The sequence below is a fragment of the Plasmodium sp. gorilla clade G2 genome (genome assembly GCF_900097015.1).
Source record: "Plasmodium sp. gorilla clade G2 genome assembly, chromosome: 11".
Classification (NCBI taxonomy): Eukaryota; Apicomplexa; class Aconoidasida; order Haemosporida; family Plasmodiidae; genus Plasmodium; species Plasmodium adleri (nom. inval.).
Window position 1 is genome coordinate 1,456,896 of NC_041703.1, and position 24,204 is coordinate 1,481,099.

Genomic DNA, 24,204 nt, shown 5'->3' on the forward strand with positions numbered 1-24,204 from the left:
GACAATAAACTTTATTTGAAATTATATATATATATAATAGACATGCTTAATTTAAAAATATATATATATATATATATAATTATAATATAAAAGGATAAAAATTAATTTAATAAAAATATTTTAATTTTTTATATTTGTATATTCTTTACTTATACGTTTGAAAAATATAAACATATCTTATGACATTCATAAAAGATTTATTTATTTACATATTAATTTTTTTTGTTGTTGTTCTGTTGTAAATCTGATATATATATTAAGTATATGTATTTATATTTACATTTTAATTAACATCTATATTATATATATATTTTACCGTGTGATAATTTTAAATACTTCTCAACATCATATGTGTAAAGATAATAATTTTTTCTCATTTAAATTGTTTTCAAATTATTCTCTTATTTATTTTAATCATTAACCAAAAAAAAAAATTAATATTTGATGTATCAAAGAAAAAAAAATATAATAATAAAATAAATATATATATATATATATATATATATTTTTTTTTTGGGGACATGGAAGAATGTTACACATATTTATCAACAGAAGATAATGATAGGACAGATAAATCGCTCAGAAAAAAAACAAATATAAATCATTTTAAGCAGTTTTATATTTTGCACGATAAAAATAAAGAATGTAGTAAGCATATAGAAAAGAATTTTTTAGGAAATATATTTATAAGTAAGAAACTAAAAAATGAAGAAGACACTTTAGGAGATTCAAAAGAATTATGTAGGACAGTAAATGATACACTTACTTCTAATTACTTTTTTAACAATAATAAACAAAATATATCAGAAATAACACAACTTGATAAAAATATAAATATTTTAAATTCAAAGGATCAACAATATTGTGATGATGAGGAAATTCTTTTATATAATATTCGTAGAATGTATGAATCGAATACTAAATATTGTAAGAATGAAGAAACAGAAAATATTAATTCAAATATATCAAATGTAGATTGTTTTAAATATAATAATAATATATATCAAAAAAATTCAGAATATAATTCTTCTACAAATGAATCAGATATATTTCAAAGTGTAAGATCTAGTAAAAGTTATAATGATATATTCACACATTTAAACAAGAAGAAAAAGAAAAATAAAAAAAATAAATTTATTCATAATTATGAAAATATGGTTAATATGAAACGTACACATATGAATAATATAGGAGATATAAAAAATCAACCTCTTGAAAAATATTCAGAAGAATTTATGAAAAAGGAAAAAATGGAAGTAGCCAGTCTTTCCTTTAAATCACTTTCAGATGATGAAAATAATTATTCATTCATACAAACGTTTAATCATATAAATCAAAATATATATATAAAGGAAAATAAGAAAAACATGAAATATAATAACAAACATAATGATGATAACAAAAAAAAATTAAAAAATTCGAATGTACTTCCTACCAATTTTTTATTATCTCAAAAGGATATCAAAAAATGTTCAGTAACTACTAATGAAAAATTGGAAAAGGAAGAATATAAAGATAAAAAAAATATGTCATATATAAAAAATAAAAATCTTCATAAGAATACCAAGGATAACATGAAAAAACAAAACAAAATAAATATAAATAAATTTAAAATGACGAATAGTATTGTTCAAAATGTTCATTTGAGAAATTTACAAGAAAATGATACAATCAAAAATTTTTCAGAAAAAAATATAGAAAAATATAATGAATCTATAGAAAAAAATAAATTATATGAATCATTAAAACATATAAATAAATCACTTATTAGAAAATCATCAATTTGTTCATATGATAAATTGGAAAATTTTAAAAATAATTTTACTCAAATTAAAAAAAATGGAAAAAATAATACATATACTATAGATAAAAAATTAGAAAACTCATCAAGTATAAATAAATACAAATCAAATAACTTTTCACAAGATAAAGGAATATATGAAGGTCTTAACAAATACAATACATTTTCATCATTCAAAAATTATGAATTAAATAACACAAAAATGGTATCTTCCTTAGATGAAAATAAAAGTCAGAATATTATAAGAATGTCAAAAGAGAAAGATAGTAATGTGACAAATAATTTACATATACAAAAATATACATATAATCAACAAGATAATAAAAATATTAAATATATGTATAATTTGAAAGATCCATATAATTTGAAAAAAGTAAATACTAAATCTATAGGAGTACAAATAAACGTTAAAAAAAAAACATCTACCAAAAAAATAAACACTGTGAATATATTTTATTTCGATCATGTAAAAAGAAAAAAAATCCCCAAAATTAAATATAAAACTATTACACAAATATATAACTACGATTTTGATGCAATAATAGTTAAAGATGGTCACATAATTTCAAGAAAAAAGGACCCATTAAAAGAATTGTTCCAAAATTTTTTTAAAAAGGTTTAATATATATATATATTTATATTTATTTATTTTTTCATTTTTTACATTATGCTATACATATATATTATTACTTGTTATATGAAAAAATTATTATATATTATAACAAAATGGTACAAATTTAAAATTTTTTAAAAATATTAAAAGGTCTGTTCATAAAAAAATAAAAAAAGTGAATTAATAATTTTTTGAAATTAACCGTTTGACAAAAAAAATAAAATAAAATAAAAAAGTAAAATATTAACAATAACATACATGCATACATACATATAATATATATATATATATATATATATAATATAATATATAGGCCATATTAAATAATATATTTTTTTATGGGTACAAAAAAAAAAAAAAATGATTAAATAACTACATGCATTTTTAATCTTCCTTTTTTTTATATTTCATTCATTTCTTTTGTCGCTCAATATTTGTAATATATCTTTTACTGTTGCAAATTTTTGTGCACATCGACCTTTTTTTTCACCATTAGTTTGTTCTAGACTTTGAATATAATTCCATTGATCCATACTAACAAATTGTACTTTTTTTCTTTTTAATAATTCAGTTATGTCCTTATCATAATATGTTGTTGTAGTATTTAAAAAATTTAATATTTCAATAACATTTTGTTTAGTATTAATAATATGGCTAGCTATATTTCCTTTAGCACCTGTTTGAAACCATCCTGCTTTGAAAATTGCAAATTTTTTGTTCAATATATCATCTTTATATTTATCAACAGATTTGTTATAAAAATTTAGAGAGAAATTATCTTTTTTAAATCCGGTTGCAAAAATGAGTAATGGTGTTTTAATATTTATTTTTTCATTATTTATATCATAACCATTTTTATTATTGTTGTGATTATTTTGAGATGAATATATATCTTTATTTAATCCTAATTGTATTTCTTTCATATGATTATTAATATTGTGTATATTTTTAATTTCATGATAAAAAATAAATTGTATTATTTTATATTGATCGTATAAAGTTGGATTTTTTTTCATTTCTTCATAATTATCAACCATATCTAAAAATAATTTATTTTGTCTTTGTTTCATTTTATTTGTTTCATCATAATTTTTTATTTTAAAACATAAATCATAATTTTTTTTATCTAATATAACTTTGGTATCTCTTAATGAAAATAATTCTCTTAATTCACTATTAGTAAAAGAAGATTGCCAAAAACCTCTTCTACCAATTATATATATATGTTTGAAATTATGTCTTTTTATTACATTTAGATAATTAAGATTGATATCTGTTTTTATTAAATCATCATATGATTTTATCAAAATACGTGCTATATCTAAAGATACATTACCATTGCCTATAATAATAGAATTAGAAAAATTTTCATATGTATTCAAATATGTATCGATATTATTACATCTTAAATCATCATAAAAATTATTATAAAAATAAATTAAATCTTTTGCATGAAATATTCCATTCTCTTTTTTATATTCTTCTTTAGGAATTGAACTATCAGAAGCTCCACAACAAAAAATCACAGCATTATAATAATTTCTTAAATCCTCAATTTGAATATCAATTCCAATATTTACATTACCAAAAAAACGATATCTTTCTTTATTTGATAAAACAGGGTTAAATGTTTTATATATATTCTTTACACTTATATGATCAGGTGCTACACCATATCTTATTAATCCATAAGGATTTGGTAACTTATCAAAAATATCAACTTTTATATTTTCATTTTTTAAAAAGTGTTTACAACAATATAAAGCTGAAGGACCTGATCCAATAATTCCTACTTTAAAATATTTTGAATCATTTGAAAAATAACGCTTCTGAAAAAGATGTAATTCATTTCTTTTTCTTATATTAAATTTTATTTTCAGCTTATTTTTTGTTCTAAAAAATAAATTATCATAAAAAGGCATTCTCACTATTAAATTTAATAAAAAAAAAAAAAAAAGGAAAGCACAAAGAATTACATTTTATGAGGACAAAAGATAGTATTTGGAATATTTTGCACAAATGTAATTAATAATATATTATTTAAGTCTGCACAGAAATTATAGGTAAAAATATATACATTATAAACATTATATATTTCAATATATATATATAATATATATATGTATATATTTATATATATTTTCCCTTTTTTCAATTTGGATAATCATTAAATTGTGTATATATATAGGCCCATTAATTTAATAAATGTATATTTTATTATATAACCATCTCATTTATTTTAACATATATATATATATATATATATATATATATTTAAGAATTCTTTAAATATATTTCTTAACAATCAAAAAACAAAATAAAATATAATATATAAAATATAAAATATATTCTTTGAAGAAAGATATAATAAATATAATAAAAATATACTTTTAAAAAGGACTAAAAAAAAAAAAAATAAATAAATAAAATAAAATAAAATAAATCATTACATTTATTGAAAACAAATTAATAAGCACACATTGCTGTGTATACAAAATTATATTTTAACATCTTAATTTTACACATAAATAAAATATATATATATATATATATATATATATATAACAAAAGGAAAAAAAAATATATAATATATACATATACATATATATTATATACATTTTTTATTTTGGGATAATCCATTACTTTTAATAATAAAAGTATTATATGGTTATACTGAAATTAGGTAACCAGCTGTTTTGGTTATTTATTATTTATTTATTTTTTTTTTTTTTTTTTGGGTTAATGAAATATTTTTGACAGGCAAATTAAACATACTCATATATATATATATATATATATATATATATTTTATGTGTTACATTATTTGCCATACCTTTGGAGTAAACTGAAGGGAAGGTGAAACTATGACTTGAAAATTTTCACTTTTATTCAATATTTTTGTAATATCTATCCAGTTGTTATTAATATTTAAAAAATAAGAAATAGGAGGGAAATTAATTAAACCTACTTTTAAGGGTGTCATTATTAAATTGATATTATGAGAAGAATTTTTTGATATAAGAATAATTTTTTTTTGAAATCCATTTATGAGCCAGTTATATTGGTTTTCTGTATTATGCACTTGATTATTATGTGTGGATATATAATATTTCATATATATATCTTCATTGATATTATTAGATATATTTATATTAATATTTATATTGGAATGAAGCATTCCTGTTTTTGGTATATTATAAGATACATTAATTGGTAATAAAAATTGAGGAATTAATGTATGAAATTTATACATATATTCTTTAATTGTTTCTTTTTCCAAAAATTTTAAAATGGTTTGATTTTTATATACATATGTTATATGTATATTACCTATTGTATTTTGATAATCTCTATAATTTATTGATGTATTATTATTTTGTATATCATTATTATAATATACTTCAAATAAGAAGAAAATACTTGCTCCTCCTTTAAGAACTGTATTAATATGAACTTGATCAATGAAATAATTATTATCTTGTTCAACAAATGAATTATCTTGATTTTCAAAAGAAATAACTTTTTCCTTATTTTTAATTTCACTACATAAGGTAAAATTACTTTCATCTGAATGTTCTATATCCATTTTTTCGTTTTCAATAGAATATGTGGTTTGATATTTTTTTTCATCATTATTTTGGCTTAAAAAAAAAATTTTGGTATTTTTTATATGTGTATTTAAATTTTTTAAAATAGAAATATGTAAGTTTTTTAAATATATAGGATAATTATCATTATGTAATTTCATAACTAATTCATACATCATTCCGTTGGTTGATCGATATGTATTAATTTGATCATGAAAAATATTAACAACATTAAACGTTTTTTCTAAAAATATTTGATTATTTAAATGGAATTCACTTGATATATTATCTTCATATATATGTTTATTTATATATTCATTTATATGTCCATTTGTATGTCCATTTATATGTTCATTTATATGTCCATTTATATGTTCATTTAAATCTTCACGTTCTTGTTTATCATCATAATGTTTATTAAAATGATCAAATATCATTTCCCCCATAAAATGAACGTTTAATAATTTAAGTGTATCCGTTTTTCTTACTTTTCTTTTTATATTAGATAAGTTTATGTTTATTATGCATTTTATGGTTATTTTATCATAACATAAATTTGGAATACCATATAAATAATTAATGTTATTATGATTTGTATGTAAAGGAGAAATATTATTGTTATTTTGTTTATCTGTTGAATTATCATTTATTTGTTCATGTGTACTAGTTAAATGATCAATGTTTGTATGTTGTCCTAAATAATTATGAACATTATAATTATTAATTTTTTTTTTAGTTGGCATAAATGATATTATAGCATAAACTTTTTCAAAATTTTTATGATTTAATAAATGTTTATTTTCATTAAAAAATGGTTGATTATTCCAAAGAAAATAATTTGAGTGGTCAATATGATTATTATAATTATTATTCGAAATTTTTGCTACACCCTGAACGTTATTATTTTTTTCATTCAAATGATTAATATCATCTTCATCTAATATTTTAATTTGATCAATACATATATTGTCTTCTTCATTTTTTTCGACATAAAAAAGAATTGAATCTGTTGATGTGAAAAATTCATTCTTATAATAATTTGGATCTTGATCCATTTTATTAATCAAAACGTGAATATTTTTTTTAAAAAAATCATTGGGAATAAATTTATGATCTTCATATGTTGTATCATACATATGTATGTTTGAAAATAAAAGTTGATTCTGATAAAAATTATTATTATAATAATTATTATTGTAATTACTATTGTAATTGTCGTAATTATTGTAATTATTATTAATAACCAGTTTGATATAATTCATGTTATCATAAATTAATGATGTGCTGTTTAGAAAAGAAGCTAACATATTACAATTCAATAAAGAATTCAATGTTTCAATTTTAATATATAATGGACTTAATAATTGATCAATAAAAAAATTACTATATATAGATTGATTACTACCAAGAGTAGTAGTATTAATTATATTATTCTTATTATTTTTGTTCTGATCGATTACTATAAAATTTGATGTTATAAATTTGCTATATGACTTTATAAATGGTTGAATTAAATTTTTATTAGGAATAACACCTATTTTATGATACAAAGCAAAATTATTAATAACAAGAAAGACATATTTCACTTTATAATAAAAATGTTTCCAACTTATTTTTTTTGATTCCAAAAGGTTAATAATATTTAATTTAATATGATTCAAACCTTCTTTTATAATATATTTATTATAATCATCATTTTGTTTTTTGAAATGAACATACAAGATTTTTTTATTTTTATTTTTATTTTCTTTTTCATTTGATAATTGTAAAATAATTTCATCAATATATACATTTTGAGTAAATGCAGAATAAATAAATAAATCTAATTTTTCTTCATACTGTACACATAATTTTTTAAGTCTCTTGGTATCATTTTTGTAATGATTTTTTTTTTTGTTTTTCTTTATGTTTCCAATATAACATTGATTATCTATTTTTTTTTTTAATTTAAAATTAAGTAATAATTCTATGTGTTCAATATTTTTATTAAATATTTTATTCTCACCACTTATATGATAGTTATTATTATTATTATTATTATTATTACAATTGTTATGGTTATTATTGTTATCATATGAACTATTATCATGTATATTTTCACTCATATTACTTTCATCTTTTTCTTCTTTATCATCTACATTATCAAAAATCATATTTGACATAAACATATACAAGTTATAATTCGATTGAATTAATATTTTAATATTTGTTTTTGGGATATATATATGATTATTTTTTTGATTTTTTGAAATATGGAAATTATATTTTTTCAAACTTTTTAAAAAATATTTATTAATATGAAAAAAATAGTTTTCCTCACAAAATTTTTCTGTTTTCATTTTTATTAATTTGTTCTTATTAATAGATGATAAAATTTTCGGATCAATATTATAAATATGAGACGAATTATATGAATTTATATTTTCTGATTTTTTTATTTCATTTTGCGTATGTCTATTTTCATATATTTCATTTCCTTCTGACATTGTGTCATTTTTAATTTGTTCATCATTTTTATTATTCTTATTATTTTCATCTATTTGAATATTTAATAAATCATCTAATAAGTATATTACCTTATTTTTTAAAGCATCATAAAAATGTGTGTCATAATTCTTTTTTTGTTCTAAATTAAGGATTGAATGATTATTATTCAATGAAAATAAATGATATTGGAAATTATAAAAAGATGTAAAATTAATGTTCATATTTTTAAAAGGCATAATTTTGATATACTTGTTTGATAAAAAGAAAGAAGAACAGAGATGATAAAATTTATTGTTTACTTTATGATATAATAATAGTTGCATGCATAATATAGTTAAGAAATCATAATCTGATCGTTTGATAATTTTTTTAATTAACTTCATAGATTTTTTATAAAATTTGTTTTCATATAATAATATAGCTAAAAAGAATTTATTTATTATTGATACATTATTATATTTCCTATGACATAGATTTATAATTTTATTCATAATATTTAATAATAGAGAATTTTTTTTCTTTTCATTATCTTTTGAAAAATTTTTTATTTGATAAATTGGAAAGCTTTGATAGATATTTTCTTTTTTAATAATATTATTAGGGTCACTATTTATATCTTTATTAATATTATTATAACTGATATTTAAATTCATATTATTATCATTTATAATATTATCATTTGTAATGTGATCATTTATAATATTATTATCATTTATAATATTATCATCCATATAATTATTATTATTATTATTATTATTATTATTAATATTATTATTATTGTTGTTGTTCATTGTATGATCATTAAAACCTTTGATATTATTAATATACCTATTGTCTTCCAGATCTGCTTTGTCCAAATTTTTTTCAAATCTTTTTTCTTCTAAATAATTTATGAACAAATTAAAAAAGTATAATCTGTTTTTCATATCCATATTATCAAAAATACTATGATAAGTATGATAAATATTTAAAATATTTTTTAAGATAACAAACGAAAGTTTAAATATGTTTGATACATTTATACAAAAATCATTATACCAAAAATATTTATAAGTATTTTTTATATCTGATATATCTGATATGGTTGAAGAAATCTGAGATGAATAAGATTCGTCTATAGAACTATTTCTTTTTGATTTTATTTTAAGACTTTTTTTTGATTTCTTTTTTTTTGTTGTAAAATTATTTTTATAACCTAATTTCATAATATTTTTTTGTAATGATAAATATTTACTAAAATTTAAATTTTTTTTTATATTCTTGTCACTATTAATTTTTTTCATATATCCTTCTTGATACAAGAAATATCCTCTTCTTTCAAATAAAAATTTAATCAAATTAGCTAAATTGTAAAAATATATGGCAAAATAATTTTCTTTATTCATAAAACAGCAATGTAATAGAAAATATATTTTCTCTTCATCACTTTTGAATATATTTAAATCGTAATTATTGTATTGTTCTTTTTTTTTGTTGTTGTTATAATTATCATATTTGATATGTTCATGATTTTTATAATTTTTTTTTTTTTCCTTAATATTGGAATATTGTCTAATACTTGTTTGTGGATTATTTGTATGATGTTCATCCTTTTGTTCTCCAATGGGATTATTATTATTATTATTATCACAAATATGGTCATCCTTAATATTATTTATATTTATATTTGTATGTGTTTTTTTATTTTGGTCTTCATAAATTTCCTCGTCTTCATCAATTACATTATCCATACTGTTACTATTTATAAATACTTCATCCATATCACTTATTATTTTAGTTGTAGGTCTAGGATGCATTGCACTACAATTTGAATAGCTCTCGTCGTCTGATATATTTTTAACATGGTTATTCGATTTATTGTCTGTGATATATTTATTTTTTTCTGACATGTGTACATATGCCTTCTGATTCGTTTGATGATTTGATTGTCTCTTATCAACTTTTTTTTTATATTTGATAATCTTCTTTTGAATAGTTCTTAAATAATTAATATCATTTGAATTTCTTAGAATATTATTTTTGAAACGATTAAAATTATGCATAAATATAAATATTTTATTAATATAAAAGAATTGAGAAAATTTTAAAGCTTTACTGGATATATAAGAAAATTTATTTAAGAATAATAATATGGTAATTTTTTTAAAAAATATATATTCTAATAAATGTAATGAGCATATATGTTTTTCTCTAATATATCTAGCTATTGTAAGATAATTTTTTTCAAATAATAATGATGAATGAATAATACATTTTTTTTTTTTAATATATACATTGAGATATTTCATAAATAATTTATTTATATTACTATATAATATATAACTTTTTTTATATAAATTTAATTTTATATATAATAAGCATAAATTTTCATTCCACATAAAAACTGATAAAAAATTATCATACATATCTATATATAACTGTTCATCAAAATCAGTATTAAATTGTAAACTATTAATATATGAACACATATTATTTTGATATAAAAAAAAATGAATATCTATATATTCATCACAAAATGAAAATACATTATGTTTCTTATAAAAATCAATAAATTCATTTGATCCTTCAAAAATATTATTTGTTATTTTCTCATTTGTTTTATTTATATTATTATCAATATTATCATTTATAATACTATTATTACAATTTATATTATTCATATCAATATTTGTAGACATATTTTTATTTTCTTCCTCTTTTTTGTTCTGATCATATATATCAACCAATTTAAAAACATGATTATTTTTTTTTTTATCAGTTGTAGTTTTTTTTTTTATATCAGTACAAGTTAAAAAATTAGCTAAGCATTTATTATATCCATTTTTTATTAAGTTATATTTTTTTTCAATACATATTTTTAAAATATCACAATAACGTGTCTGGAAATTTTCATATAATTCACTAATCTTTTTATTTGTATAATAATTTGCATCTTCTAAAATAGGTAAACTTAAAATTTTAATATTTTTTAAAATATTATGACTAAAATCTGATTTAATCTTTTTTATATTTTTTAATTCGTTTAAATTATCATCTATATTATATGCATATATTATAATAAATTCTTCATTTTCATCATTAAGTGATTCTCGACATCTATTCAAAATATATTCTTTTTCATTCTTATATTCATCTATATTATTTAAACTTAAAAAATATATATATATCAAGGACCTTTCTGATAATAAACTTTCTTCATTTTTAAAATATTCTGATATCGGATTATTATAAAATATATATCTTAAATTAATACGTAAGTTCTTAATCCTCTCATCTAATTTTATATCTGATAAATCATATACATCAACTTTTAAAAAATAATTTAATTTGCTTAATAGTTTATTATCACCATAACAAGCTATACTTAATTTATCACCATACATTCTTTTTTTTTTTTTAAAAACAAACAAAAAAAAATTTTAAATGAATAAATAAATAAATAAATATATATATATATATAAATGAGTAAATATATAAAGTACGGTTTAGATAAATAATATATTATAACATATGTATCTTTTTTTCAGGAATTATATTGCTATATATATATATATATATATATATATATATTATTATGAATTATAAAACATATATATGAAAAAATATTATATTATATCTTATATATAATTTAAATAATATGATTACACATATATATATATATATATATATTTATCACATTTCATAATTCATAAAATTAACACTATAACATTTCATTATTTTATTTTTATTATTTTTTTTTTACATACAATAAAAAAGATAAGGAAGTATATGCCATCACAAAAACTTATATAATTTAAAAATTATATACACGTATCATATCATTTTTTTATACTTTCTTTTTATTCTTTTATATATTATTATTATATTTTTCTTTTTCTAGCACTGTTTTTCTCATTATAATAAAATAAAAACATAAAAGCATAATTTATATATATAAGGAATGAAAGAAATATATATAATAATGTATTTATATGTTTACACATATAATATAGTGTATACATTATATATATTATTATTATATATATATATATATATAAATTAACATATATATTTTTTTACATTTATTTATTTATTTTACGCTACATTATTTCAACGTTTCCATTATGGATTACATATAAATGATAATTCATGTAACAATAATTATAATAAAAAAATATACATAAGTTCCTACAAAAAATATATATTTTTTTTAATATATCAATATCATTTTCTTTTATTTTTTCCTTTTTTTTTTTTTTTGTAATTCTCAAGTGTAATAAGCACATGTATACAAATTAATATTATTCTCATAAATTCATATAAGTACTAAAAATATCTTTTTCTCCCTATATACAATTTTTATGTTTGAAAAGAAAAAAAAATATATCATGTAATAAATATAAATATATATATATATATATATATATATATAATATATTTAATATATATTTTATTTTAAATATATGACAACTATTTCTTATATTTTGAATGTTTTATTTAATCTATTTATTTTATTTTTAATATATATAATATTCATTTATTTTCATTTTTTTTAATTATACATTTTTTTAAATAATATAAAAGGCATCATTATAACAATATTTCTTATATTGTTATTTTATATATATTTCGAAGTTATGCTTCTAAATATGTTCATTTAATAAAAACGGTATTGTATTATATTATTATATTTATATAAATAATTCTTAATTTTTTTATTTTGTATTATAATATATAGAATATATTATATATATATATATAAATAATTATATATTTTTTATTATAGTATAATGAGAGCCCTAATGACAGGACAATTTAAATACATATGATTACATTATTTATTAAATTAATTAATATAATAATTATGTATAGAACATATATGTATATATTATATATATATATATATAATATATAATATATAATTATATGTATAATTTTTATTTAATATTTGTATATATTTAATTTCTTCTTAATATATATATATTTATTTATGTATTTATTTTTTTATTATATTATATTATTTTATTATTTTTTTTTTTGTTTTTTTTTCTCTATTGTTGTAAATGTACATAAATATATAAAAACATATTTTTAAAAATATTTGAAGAAATAAGAAATAATTATAAGTTATAAAAATAAAAATACCAACGTCTTAAGATAATATAGAAAACCATGAAATGTACAGAAATAACTATAGATGATGGTGCCTACGCAAAAATTTTTATGCACTCTATAAAATATTCTTCTGATGACGTATGTGGTATTTTAATAGGCAAATATTTATCAACAAATGAAAAAAAAAAAAACTGTTTAATAACAAATTATATACCTTTATTCCATACTCATATATTATCGCCATACCTAAATTTGGCTTTTACACTGGTAATTATATTTGTTTGTTTATTTTTTTATATATGCAGATGGATATATATATATATATATATATATATATATATATGTATGTATTTATTTATATATCATATAGGTGGAGAATTATTATAAGGACCAAGACGAAAGAATTATTGGATATTTTCATATTTCATCTGATGATTCAAAAAACAATGATATTGAAAATATAAAAGTTTGTGAATTAATTTCCGAAAAGTTAATAAAAAATTATAGTGATGCTTTTGTATGTTTACTTGAATTTTCAAAATATGTAAATGATGAAGATAATTGTTTAAACGTAAGTACATAATATTTTGTCTACAAAAAAATTATTTATAGTTGATATAATATTAATAGATACTGTTGCATATATATATTTATATATATATATTATTTTTATTTTTTCTAATTATAGATCTTTATGAAGAACGACAAATCAAACTGGGAGAAAGGAAATGTTGTAATATCAAACAAAAATAAAGAATTTTTGAAAAAAAATTTATCAAATCAACAGTATGTAAAAAAAGAAAAGTATAATATAAAAAATATATTTATATATATATGTATATTTTCTTTTTTATGTTTATAATTATACATATAATTTTTTTTTTTTTTTTTTTTTTTTTTTTTTTTTTTTTTGCAGTTACCTAAATATATACGATTTCGATGATCATCTAAATTCTATGAAATGTGATTTCATGAACCCTGATTTGTTTAAAAATATTTCATAAGAAATAATAAAAAAAAAAAATAATAAATAAATACATCCTAAGTATACGAAGAATTAATTTAAAATAGATCTATTTTGTTACAAATACGTTTATCACATTTATATTTTTATTTATTTTTTCCTTTTTTTTTTTTTTTAATTAATCTTTTTTCTCCAGTTGTCTTATATAAATTTTTTTTTTTTTTTTTTTCCTTTTTAATTTATCAGTATGTTTTTAAAATTTTTAAAACATTAATAAGATACCTTTTTTTTTAATTTTAGTATGTAAATATACCTATATGAATTATAATTAAACATAATGTTTATCATTGTTCTATGAACAAAAATGAGGTATCTTTTTTTATTTTTATATGTAGCACCTATATGCATTCCTTAATATAGTTCTAACCTTCCAGGTTATTTTATTCCATTATGATTATGGTAAGACAGTCTAATATAATAAAATATTATATATATATTCATATTGGTTTTGCTTTTTCTAATATTTTCTTAAGGAATATATTAATTAACTACATAAATAACAATATGTAGGAAACACACACATTATTATTAATACGTATATAATTATGTATTCCTAATATTTTACACTACTTGAAAGAAAACATATATACATATTAAATTATAAATACAAAAAGGTACATATATATATATATATATATATATATATATATATATATATATATATATATTGAGCGCTCTTTCATATATTTTGATCTGTTACTACTTATTTGTCATAATAATTACTTAAAATGAAGCTCTTATGTTTACTATATACCATTTTACTCTTTTACAACGTAAACTTATTTATTAATTATAAGAAGAGCAGACTATTACTGGAAATTATAGACAAATATAATACCCATTTTATACAGACAACTAATCCTTACCACAAAATTAATATGACTAATCTAGCTAATTCCAAAAAAAAAAAAAGAAAAAAAAAATGGAAAAATCACCTGAACGGTTCAGGTGGAAATATGCTAAAAAATTATGAAAAAAATATAAAGGATTTTCATATAAATGATTATGAAATATATAAGAAAACAATTCATAATAAAGAGAACAAGGATGATTTTAAAATAAATAAAAATAAGTTAAATGATAATCAAGAATTATTTCATACAGATAGTATGTTATCTTATATGCAAAATAAAAATAATTTATATAATTATTCTTTTTCTGAAAATGAAGGAAATTCTGAAAAAGAAGAGAAGCTTGATAATTTTAATAATATGAAAAATATAAATACTGTACAAAATAATATTAACAAAACCTTTTTATATAACAAATTCAAAAATGTAGATTATTATGAGCATGGTTATAATTGGAATATAGGTCAATGTAAAACAGGGAAATATCAATCACCTGTTGATTTACCTATGAAAAATTTAAAGGAGAGAGAATTAAAAAATATAAGTGATGTATATTTAAATTTATTTGACGATGACAATTATGCATGGAACAATTATAACAAACCATGGATGAAAGGAGATTTTTTTTATTATTATGAATATTTTATAAAAAAAATTGTTATTAATAGACAAAATAATATATTTCAAATAAAAGCTGCACGAGATGGAATAATACCATTTGGTGTATTATTTACTACTGATCAACCTGCTATGTTTTATGCAGATCAAATCCATTTTCATGCTCCTAGCGAACATACATTTCAAGGTTCAGGTAATAGAAGAGAAATTGAAATGCAAATATTTCATAGCACTAATTATGTTTATGATGCACTAGATGAGGAAACCAAATATAAAAAAAAATACGGCTTACATATATATAATAATTTAAAAAAAAATTCGAAAGAGGCTTCAAAAAAAGATTCAAGTATGTATCATTCTTATCTTATGTCCTTTATAATGAATAGCTTATCAAATGAACAATTACAAAACAAATATAATAAAAATAAAAGAATGAAAACGATGAAAAATCACTATGAAGTAATATCTATTACATTTACTAGTGCAGAAATTAATGCTTCAACTATTAATGCGTTCGAGAAATTACCATCCGAAAAATTTCTAAGAACTATAATAAATGTATCAAATGCAGTTAACGTCGGCTCAGGTAATAAATAAGAATAACATATAAGAAAGAAAAAAATTATATAACACATATTTATATATATATATATATATATATAATATCTAAATGCTTTTATATTATTTTTACTCATTCATATTAATCACCTTTTTTTTTATCTTAAGATCCAACCTTGGTCGAATTAAAGGACGCTTTAAATTTGGATGCCTTGATGATGATGTTAAATATTGAAGACATGCAATTTTTGTCATATGAAGGATCTTCTACATTACCCCTATGTGATGAGAATGTATCATGGAAAGTAGCCAAACAACCTTTGCCTGTATCAACGGAAACCATTTTAAATTTTTATAATCTCCTAAAAAAACACACACCTAATTATTCAGGTAGTGATAATGATAATTACAGGAGTTTACAAAATGTTGAAGATAATACAAGACATTATAGAAAGTTTTCTTTAGTTCAAATTTTTCCTATACAAGTCTTAATTTCATCAGCTATATCAAATGTAGAGGATAATGAAGTTATTAATATTATTAAAGATATATCTCCTAAAAATGTGTCTTTCTCATATTATTCTAAATGGGATGTATATTTTATTTTATTTATCTTTTATAACATCGTGTTGTTCTTATTTTGATAAATAATATTAATTTGATTTTACAAATTAAATATATAATAGGTTCCTTATTTTTTTTATAAAAATTTTTCTTATTTTTATTATAAAAGTTAATTTTTCTAAAAGAGATAATTCGTATATGTAATTTTATTATATATATATATATATATATATATATATGTTTTCTTAATAGAAAGAAAAAAATATAAAAAGAAGAAAAAAAAAAAAATTCTTCAAGTATATATATGAAACATATAATGTAAATAAATAAATAAATATATATATATATATATATATATATATATATGTTTTCTTAATAGAAAGAAAAAAATATAAAAAGAAGAAAAAAAAAAAAATTCTTCAAGTATATATATGAAACATATAATGTAAATAAATAAATAAATATATATATATATATATTTATATTTATACTTTAAGAAACTATAATTGATTATAGGTAATTTTATATTTTTTAAATAACTATTATATAAATCAATAAATAAATAAATATATATATATATAGTCTTCTAAGTTTTTATGTTTGACAATTCAATAAGATAATTCCAATATAACAAATAATAGAACATATAAAAAAAACGAATATGTAATTAATAAAGAATACTAATTTCCATGGGTCCACAAAAAAAACTGATATCAAATAATCTGATATAATAAATGGTTGAATAATTAAATTTATCATAACGTAAATATAAATGAACACAAGAATACTTAGAAGTATTCTTCCCTTTACCTTCACATCCATTGTAAATATTAAAAATAAAAATATAAAGAAATTAAAAGAAAAATATAATATATATATATATAAATCTATTATAGATGTGAAATATCTCCTCCAAAAAAGAGTTTCACTCGTTGAATTATCGAATCTTTATTTGGATCAAAGGGTTTATCTTTTGATGGTATTTCTAGGACAGTTGGTAAAATTTTATCATGTAAATCAACTAGATATCTAATTTCATCGGCAATCTAAAAAGAAAAAAAAAATAAAAAAAAAAAAAAAAAAGAAAAATATAATATATAATATATATTCTGTATGAATTTATAGATATTGTCCCATATGTATATCGAAATAATATTAATATATATTAGGTTACAAAAAGATGAATGAATAATATAAATGTTTATATGTATAAGTGTATACATATTGTATTCAAAAGATTAATAATATATATATATATATATATATATATATTTTATTACTTGTTGATTAATAAGTACAACTCCACAGTCATGTTTTGAAGTATACTCTTTGAAAACTTCTTCAATTTCACTTTTATTAGTTTCTTCAAAGTAATTAAAATATATAAATGAATAAGAATTATAATACAAAAAAAAAAAAGAAAAGGAAATGTAATACAAGTATATATAAATATTTTAATATATATATATTTTTTGTCATACTTGAATTGACTATGAAAAAATTTTTTTTTCCTAGACCATCACGAAAACCAATTCCAGCTAATAAAAAACCTACTACTGAGTCCTAAATTTATAATGCATAATTATATATATATATATATATATATATATATATACATATATTGGTATCTTATAAAATATATGCATATATATCCAAATTAATAAAAATTCAGATCAACTAATAATTACATATTCAAATATACAAAAAAAGATTTATTTTAAATTACACACGTATGAATAATTTTTCTTTTTATGTACATATTTATATATTTTTTCACATATACATATATATATCCATAACTTTTTGTTTATTTCATTTCATTTCTTTTTTTTTTCTTTTCTTTTATTTATTTTTTTTTTTTTTCGGTTTTCTTACTTCATCTCCAATAATATATATTTTTAAATCCGTTTCATTAAATAGTCTATGTCTTCGTGATGCCATAATATATAATATTTTTTTTCTTTTTATATATATATATATATATATAAATATACAAAAAATATAAATTATATATGAGATATGTATATTTATTGGTTTCAAAAACTGAACTACAATTTGCTCTTAAATATTATAGTGTAATGTATTATTTAAAAAAAAAAAAACATAAAAAAAAAAAAAAATTAAATGTTATAAAAAGTATTGAAATATATGGAAGAAGCTCATAAGAAATTTTTTTTTTTTTTTTTTTTTTTCCTTTTAAAATACCATCAGATATAAATTTTTTTGAAAAAAAAAAAAAAAAAAAAAAAAAGCTATTATTTTAATTATCTATGGAAAATATATTTTTATTAATTTTTCTTAAATTTTATACCTTTATTCATCGTAAAATTAAATATATGGAAAAAAAAAAAAATAATATATTTTAATTATCAATTTATAAAAAAACTATATATGAAAATTAAGATGAAAAGAAAAAAAAAAAAAAAAAAAAAGGGTTATATTTTATTATATTTTTTTTCCTATTCATTATTTATATTGAATTTATAAAAAAAACTATATATTTATTTTATATATATATATATATATGTATATGTATATATAATAAATAATACTTATTACATATATACGATATACCTAATATATATGAATATATTATATTATTTTTCAGCGTATATATATTTTAAATATTTTTAATTTGTTATGAAAAAAAAATTTTTAAAATATATATTATATTTTTATATATTATTATATATATATACATATATATATATATATATATATTCAAATTTATGATAAGGTTTGTTTTTATTTTAAAAATTATCTTTTGCTTTTAAGAAGCATTCATTTATCATTAAAATATTGTTCTACTAAGTAATATTCATGTTTTTATAAATTATGCAAAAAAAATTGAAGAGTAGAATAAAATGGGAAACTTTAAAAAAATTTAAGAAATATAAAAAGGAATAGAGGTTTTTTCAAACATGTATACATATAATATATTGTATATAATTTTTTATGTATTCTTTAACATTACATAAATATATATATATATATATATATATATATATATGAATTTATTCATATAGACAAAATATATATTAATATCCCTTCGTTTGAATTATTTCATCATAAGCTTAATTTAAATATAAATAACTACAATTTAAGGTAATATGTGTAATGTGTTTTTTTTTTTTACTTTGATTTAGCAATGTTATTATTATTTTAATATAAAAATAGAAGATTGCATATATCATATATATATATAAGATGATATATGCGTCGGTACGTCTTCATATATGTTACTTTTAAAAAATATAGGATATATTAATATATATATATATATATATATGTATAATATTTTGGAGGGGTGAGTAATTCAAAATAATTCGAAATTATTTTTGAAACTCTTCGAAAAAAAAAAAAAAAGTTAATATAATAAATAAAAATCAAAATATATAAAAGTAAGAGAAATTTAAAACAACGCTATAAAGTAGAAGAATATTGTAAATAATAAAAAGAAGAAATTTTTTTTTTTTTTTTTGTCATCACTTGGTTAATTAATCATCATCTTCTTCGTCGTCATCTTCTTCTTCATCATCATCGTCATCATCTTCTTCATCATCTTCTTCTTCATCATCTTCATCATCGTCCTCTTCATCATCTTCATCATCATCCTCTTCATCTTCATCCTCATCATCTTCATCCTCATCATCTTCATCATCGTCGTTTTCATCAACCTTTTCATTTTTTTCAATTTTCTTTTCCTTACTTAATTTTTTTTTCTTCTTTTTATCATCTTCCTCTTCATCTCCTTCTCCTTCTTCATGTACCACTTCATCATCATCGTCATCTTCATTATCTTCTTCCTCTTCCTCCTCTTCATCCGAAGCTACAAATGATTGGCTTATGTAAGGGTTAGGATTTCTCCTTCTTGGTCTTGTTGTGGTATCTATAATATTAGAAGGATCAATACCATCAAGTTCCTCTTTTAATTTAATACTTTTTTTATATTCATATACTTCTGTAGGTGTTGGTAATTTATTTTTTTCTGAACATATTCCTTTTTTTTCACAGAATTGTATGATCCGTTCTTCTAATTTCTTATTATAATTTTCTTCATCTTCTTTGTTCAAATCTTTAAAAATGGTTGGTCCTATTTTTAGATCTAATACAATTTTTCTTAATTTTTCTTTTTTTATTGTATGCGCATTTTTTACTTTAGGAGAAGTTGTTGAATTTTTCTTTTTGCTTTTTTTTTTTGAAAAACTTTCTTCTTCTTCTTCTTCATCATCATCGTCGTCATCTTCGTCGTTATAATCATTATTATTAGATGAATCATTATCTCCTTTTTTTTTTTTTTTTTTCTATTAAGGATAATGTAGTAACATTACTATTTTTTTCTTTTTTTTGTTTTTTTTTTGGAAATTCATCTTCTTCTTCTTCATCATCTGAATTAATATTTGTTTCTTCTTCACTTTCAATAATTTTTCTCTTTTTTTTTAAATTATTATTTTTCGATTCACTTTTTTGTAAATCACCTTTAGATTTTTCTTTCTTTTCTGAAATATCACTCTGAGAATTTTTTTTTTTTTTTTTTTTTTCCTCATTTTGTTGTTCATTATATAATATCAAAATTTTCTCTTTTAAAATAGTTTTTAATAATTCTTTCTTTTCTTTATTCTCAGAAAAATAAGATTCTTCAACATTCAAAAAATCTGCTACATCTTTCCTTACACTTTTTAAGGTAACCAAATTAAGGTCCTTGCCTGGAAGTATTTTATCTAGTACGTTTTCTATTTGTGACTTTTCACTCACAGTATCTAAAAGGGATAGAAAAAGAAAATAATAATATATTATATTAACAAATATAAATATAAATATAAATATAAATATAAATATATATATATATATATATATATATATTTTACATTTATACAACGTGTGAGAAAAAAAAAAAGTACACACTTAAATATTTATTATAAGAACCTTATACATACATATGAAAAAATATACATATTTATATATATATATAATAATATAGACATAATATATTATAAGTTTGAAATATTATGTATATTTCTATTTAATCATTTCGTGTGTATATAAATAAAAACATTGCGTAGCCTACAACATATTCACACAATATAGAAAAAATTTAATATAAACATATTTTCTCTCAAAAAAATTTTAAATAAAATAAACACATAACAACAAAAAAGGTGTATACATATAATATAAATGAACATATATCTATTAGCTTATTAAAGTTCTAATATTATGTATTTATTTCATTACCCATTTTTTTTTCTCTTATTTAATAGGAATATTTTGGTGGAAGGAGAGTTATTAATAAAAACCAAAAATAATTCTTTCAAAGTATTATAAAAAGTAAAATATATATATATATTATAAATAATACATAAATTATAATATATATATATATATATATATATATATATATAAGTATTTTTTATCTTCTCTTAATATTTATATTATATTAATATATTATATTCTAATTAGGACTATTATTAATATAATCAAAAAATAAAGCTTAAGGAGAAAAACAAAAAAAAAATATATATATATAATATATTATTATTAAATATATTATATTATTATATTACTTTAGTTCATTATTTAAAAGTTATAATTGTTCGAAAAAAAAAAATAAATAAAAAAAAAATAACGAAGTAAAAATTTGCTTTCATTAATTTTTATTATTATCTTCATTTTTCTTTTTCTTTTTCTTTTACGTTTTCATTTTTTTTCTTTCTTTTTTTTTTGTGTTATGCACGCTTTGATTTCTATTCTATTTCATTATATATGTGTTTTTTTGATAATATGTAAAAAAAAGAAAAAAATTAACTATATAATAAAAAAAATTAATTATATAATAAGAAAAAAGTAAGAATTATAATTTTGCTTTTTGTACATGTACCTTTTTATAGTATCTTTTAGAAGTACAGCATAATAATAATTTTACGTGAAATTATGGATATATAAAAATATACTAACTATATTTGTTATGACATATATATATTATATATTTTTTTTTATGGGAAACCTTTTATCTATATAAAATACATTAAATGTATAATATTTAAATGAATTCTAATATATTAATTATATATAATATATATATTTTAATAAAACATATAAATGAATACAAACATATATATATATATATATATATATATATATATTATATTTATTCTTGTTATTATATATGTATACAAATTAAAATTATTATTATATAATATCATTAAAAATATTGTCAATTTTATTATTTTCCTTTATATATTTTTTTAATTAAAGTGTGTTATATCTATATATTTATTTATTTTCCATATAGGGATCAGTTATATACATATGTATAATTAAAAATTTTAAGACCAAAGTTTTTTTTTTTTTTTTTTTCAATTATGATAATGAATTATTTATATATATACCGCAGTTATATTGAAAGTTCATAAATTATTTATATTAATATAAATATATATAGACATTTGTTAATTACACATATTTTTAATGTATAACAACTTCAGCTATATATATATATATATATATATATATATATATATGGGTGTTTTACCTTTATGAGAAGAATATGAATTCTACAATATATAGGAACTAAAGAGTTTTATATATTATTTTATCTAAATATTGAAAATGTTACATCCTTATAAATAAAATTTTTTTTTTTTTTTTTTTTTTTTGGAGATGTTGTAAAATAATAAAACATAAAAAATGCATATCATAAAGAGTTATGAGAATAATTATATATATATATGTGGTTGTTAATTTTTTTCATTTTATTTTATTCTTTTTTTTGGGCGAATTTTTGAAGCCTTTAAGATAATAATAATATAAAATACATATATATATGTATATAAGAAATGTATTTAAAAAGAATAATATTTGCATATTCTCAACATTATATTTTCCGCGTTTTTTTATAATTTGAAATTTTTTTTAAATTTACAACAAAATTGTTTATGATTATACAAAAAAAAAAAAAAAAAAAAAAAAAAAAAAAAAAAAAAAAAAATATAATTTTATTATTATAT

The 24,204-nt window shown here is 17.6% G+C and overlaps 7 protein-coding genes across 7 annotated transcripts; 3 read left to right on the forward strand and 4 right to left on the reverse strand.

Annotated features, from left to right (window-relative positions):
• Positions 1-521: 521 nt before the first annotated feature.
• On the forward strand, positions 522-2,423 carry PADL01_1137800 (conserved Plasmodium protein, unknown function; the record flags this gene model as incomplete). The annotated part of the gene is made up of 1 exon (XM_028682852.1): positions 522-2,423. One exon carries the CDS (start codon positions 522-524, stop codon positions 2,421-2,423), a length of 1,902 nt encoding a protein of 633 aa, XP_028539089.1.
• A 398-nt stretch (positions 2,424-2,821) lies between these two features.
• On the reverse strand, positions 2,822-4,336 carry PADL01_1137900 (adrenodoxin reductase, putative; the record flags this gene model as incomplete). Its single annotated transcript, XM_028682853.1, has 1 exon — positions 2,822-4,336. One exon carries the CDS (start codon positions 4,334-4,336, stop codon positions 2,822-2,824), a length of 1,515 nt encoding a protein of 504 aa, XP_028539090.1.
• An 893-nt stretch (positions 4,337-5,229) lies between these two features.
• PADL01_1138000 (conserved Plasmodium protein, unknown function) lies at positions 5,230-11,871 on the reverse strand (the record flags this gene model as incomplete). The annotated part of the gene is made up of 1 exon (XM_028682854.1): positions 5,230-11,871. The coding sequence occupies one exon, from the start codon at positions 11,869-11,871 to the stop codon at positions 5,230-5,232; it is 6,642 nt and encodes a 2,213-aa protein (XP_028539091.1).
• A 1,768-nt stretch (positions 11,872-13,639) lies between these two features.
• On the forward strand, positions 13,640-14,586 carry PADL01_1138100 (conserved protein, unknown function; the record flags this gene model as incomplete). The annotated part of the gene is made up of 4 exons (XM_028682855.1): positions 13,640-13,849; positions 13,953-14,153; positions 14,271-14,368; positions 14,499-14,586. 4 exons carry the CDS (start codon positions 13,640-13,642, stop codon positions 14,584-14,586), a joined length of 597 nt encoding a protein of 198 aa, XP_028539092.1.
• Positions 14,587-15,334: 748 nt separating this feature from the next.
• Positions 15,335-17,277, forward strand: PADL01_1138200 (carbonic anhydrase; the record flags this gene model as incomplete). The annotated part of the gene is made up of 2 exons (XM_028682856.1): positions 15,335-16,661; positions 16,802-17,277. The coding sequence occupies 2 exons, from the start codon at positions 15,335-15,337 to the stop codon at positions 17,275-17,277; spliced, it is 1,803 nt and encodes a 600-aa protein (XP_028539093.1).
• An 810-nt stretch (positions 17,278-18,087) lies between these two features.
• Positions 18,088-19,138, reverse strand: PADL01_1138300 (vacuolar ATP synthase subunit f, putative; the record flags this gene model as incomplete). The annotated part of the gene is made up of 4 exons (XM_028682857.1): positions 18,088-18,243; positions 18,478-18,560; positions 18,679-18,760; positions 19,073-19,138. 4 exons carry the CDS (start codon positions 19,136-19,138, stop codon positions 18,088-18,090), a joined length of 387 nt encoding a protein of 128 aa, XP_028539094.1.
• A 1,556-nt stretch (positions 19,139-20,694) lies between these two features.
• PADL01_1138400 (conserved Plasmodium protein, unknown function) lies at positions 20,695-22,436 on the reverse strand (the record flags this gene model as incomplete). The annotated part of the gene is given in 3 exon segments (XM_028682859.1): positions 20,695-21,468; positions 21,485-21,957; positions 22,433-22,436. The coding sequence occupies 3 exon segments, from the start codon at positions 22,434-22,436 to the stop codon at positions 20,695-20,697; spliced, it is 1,251 nt and encodes a 416-aa protein (XP_028539095.1).
• Positions 22,437-24,204: the final 1,768 nt, after the last annotated feature.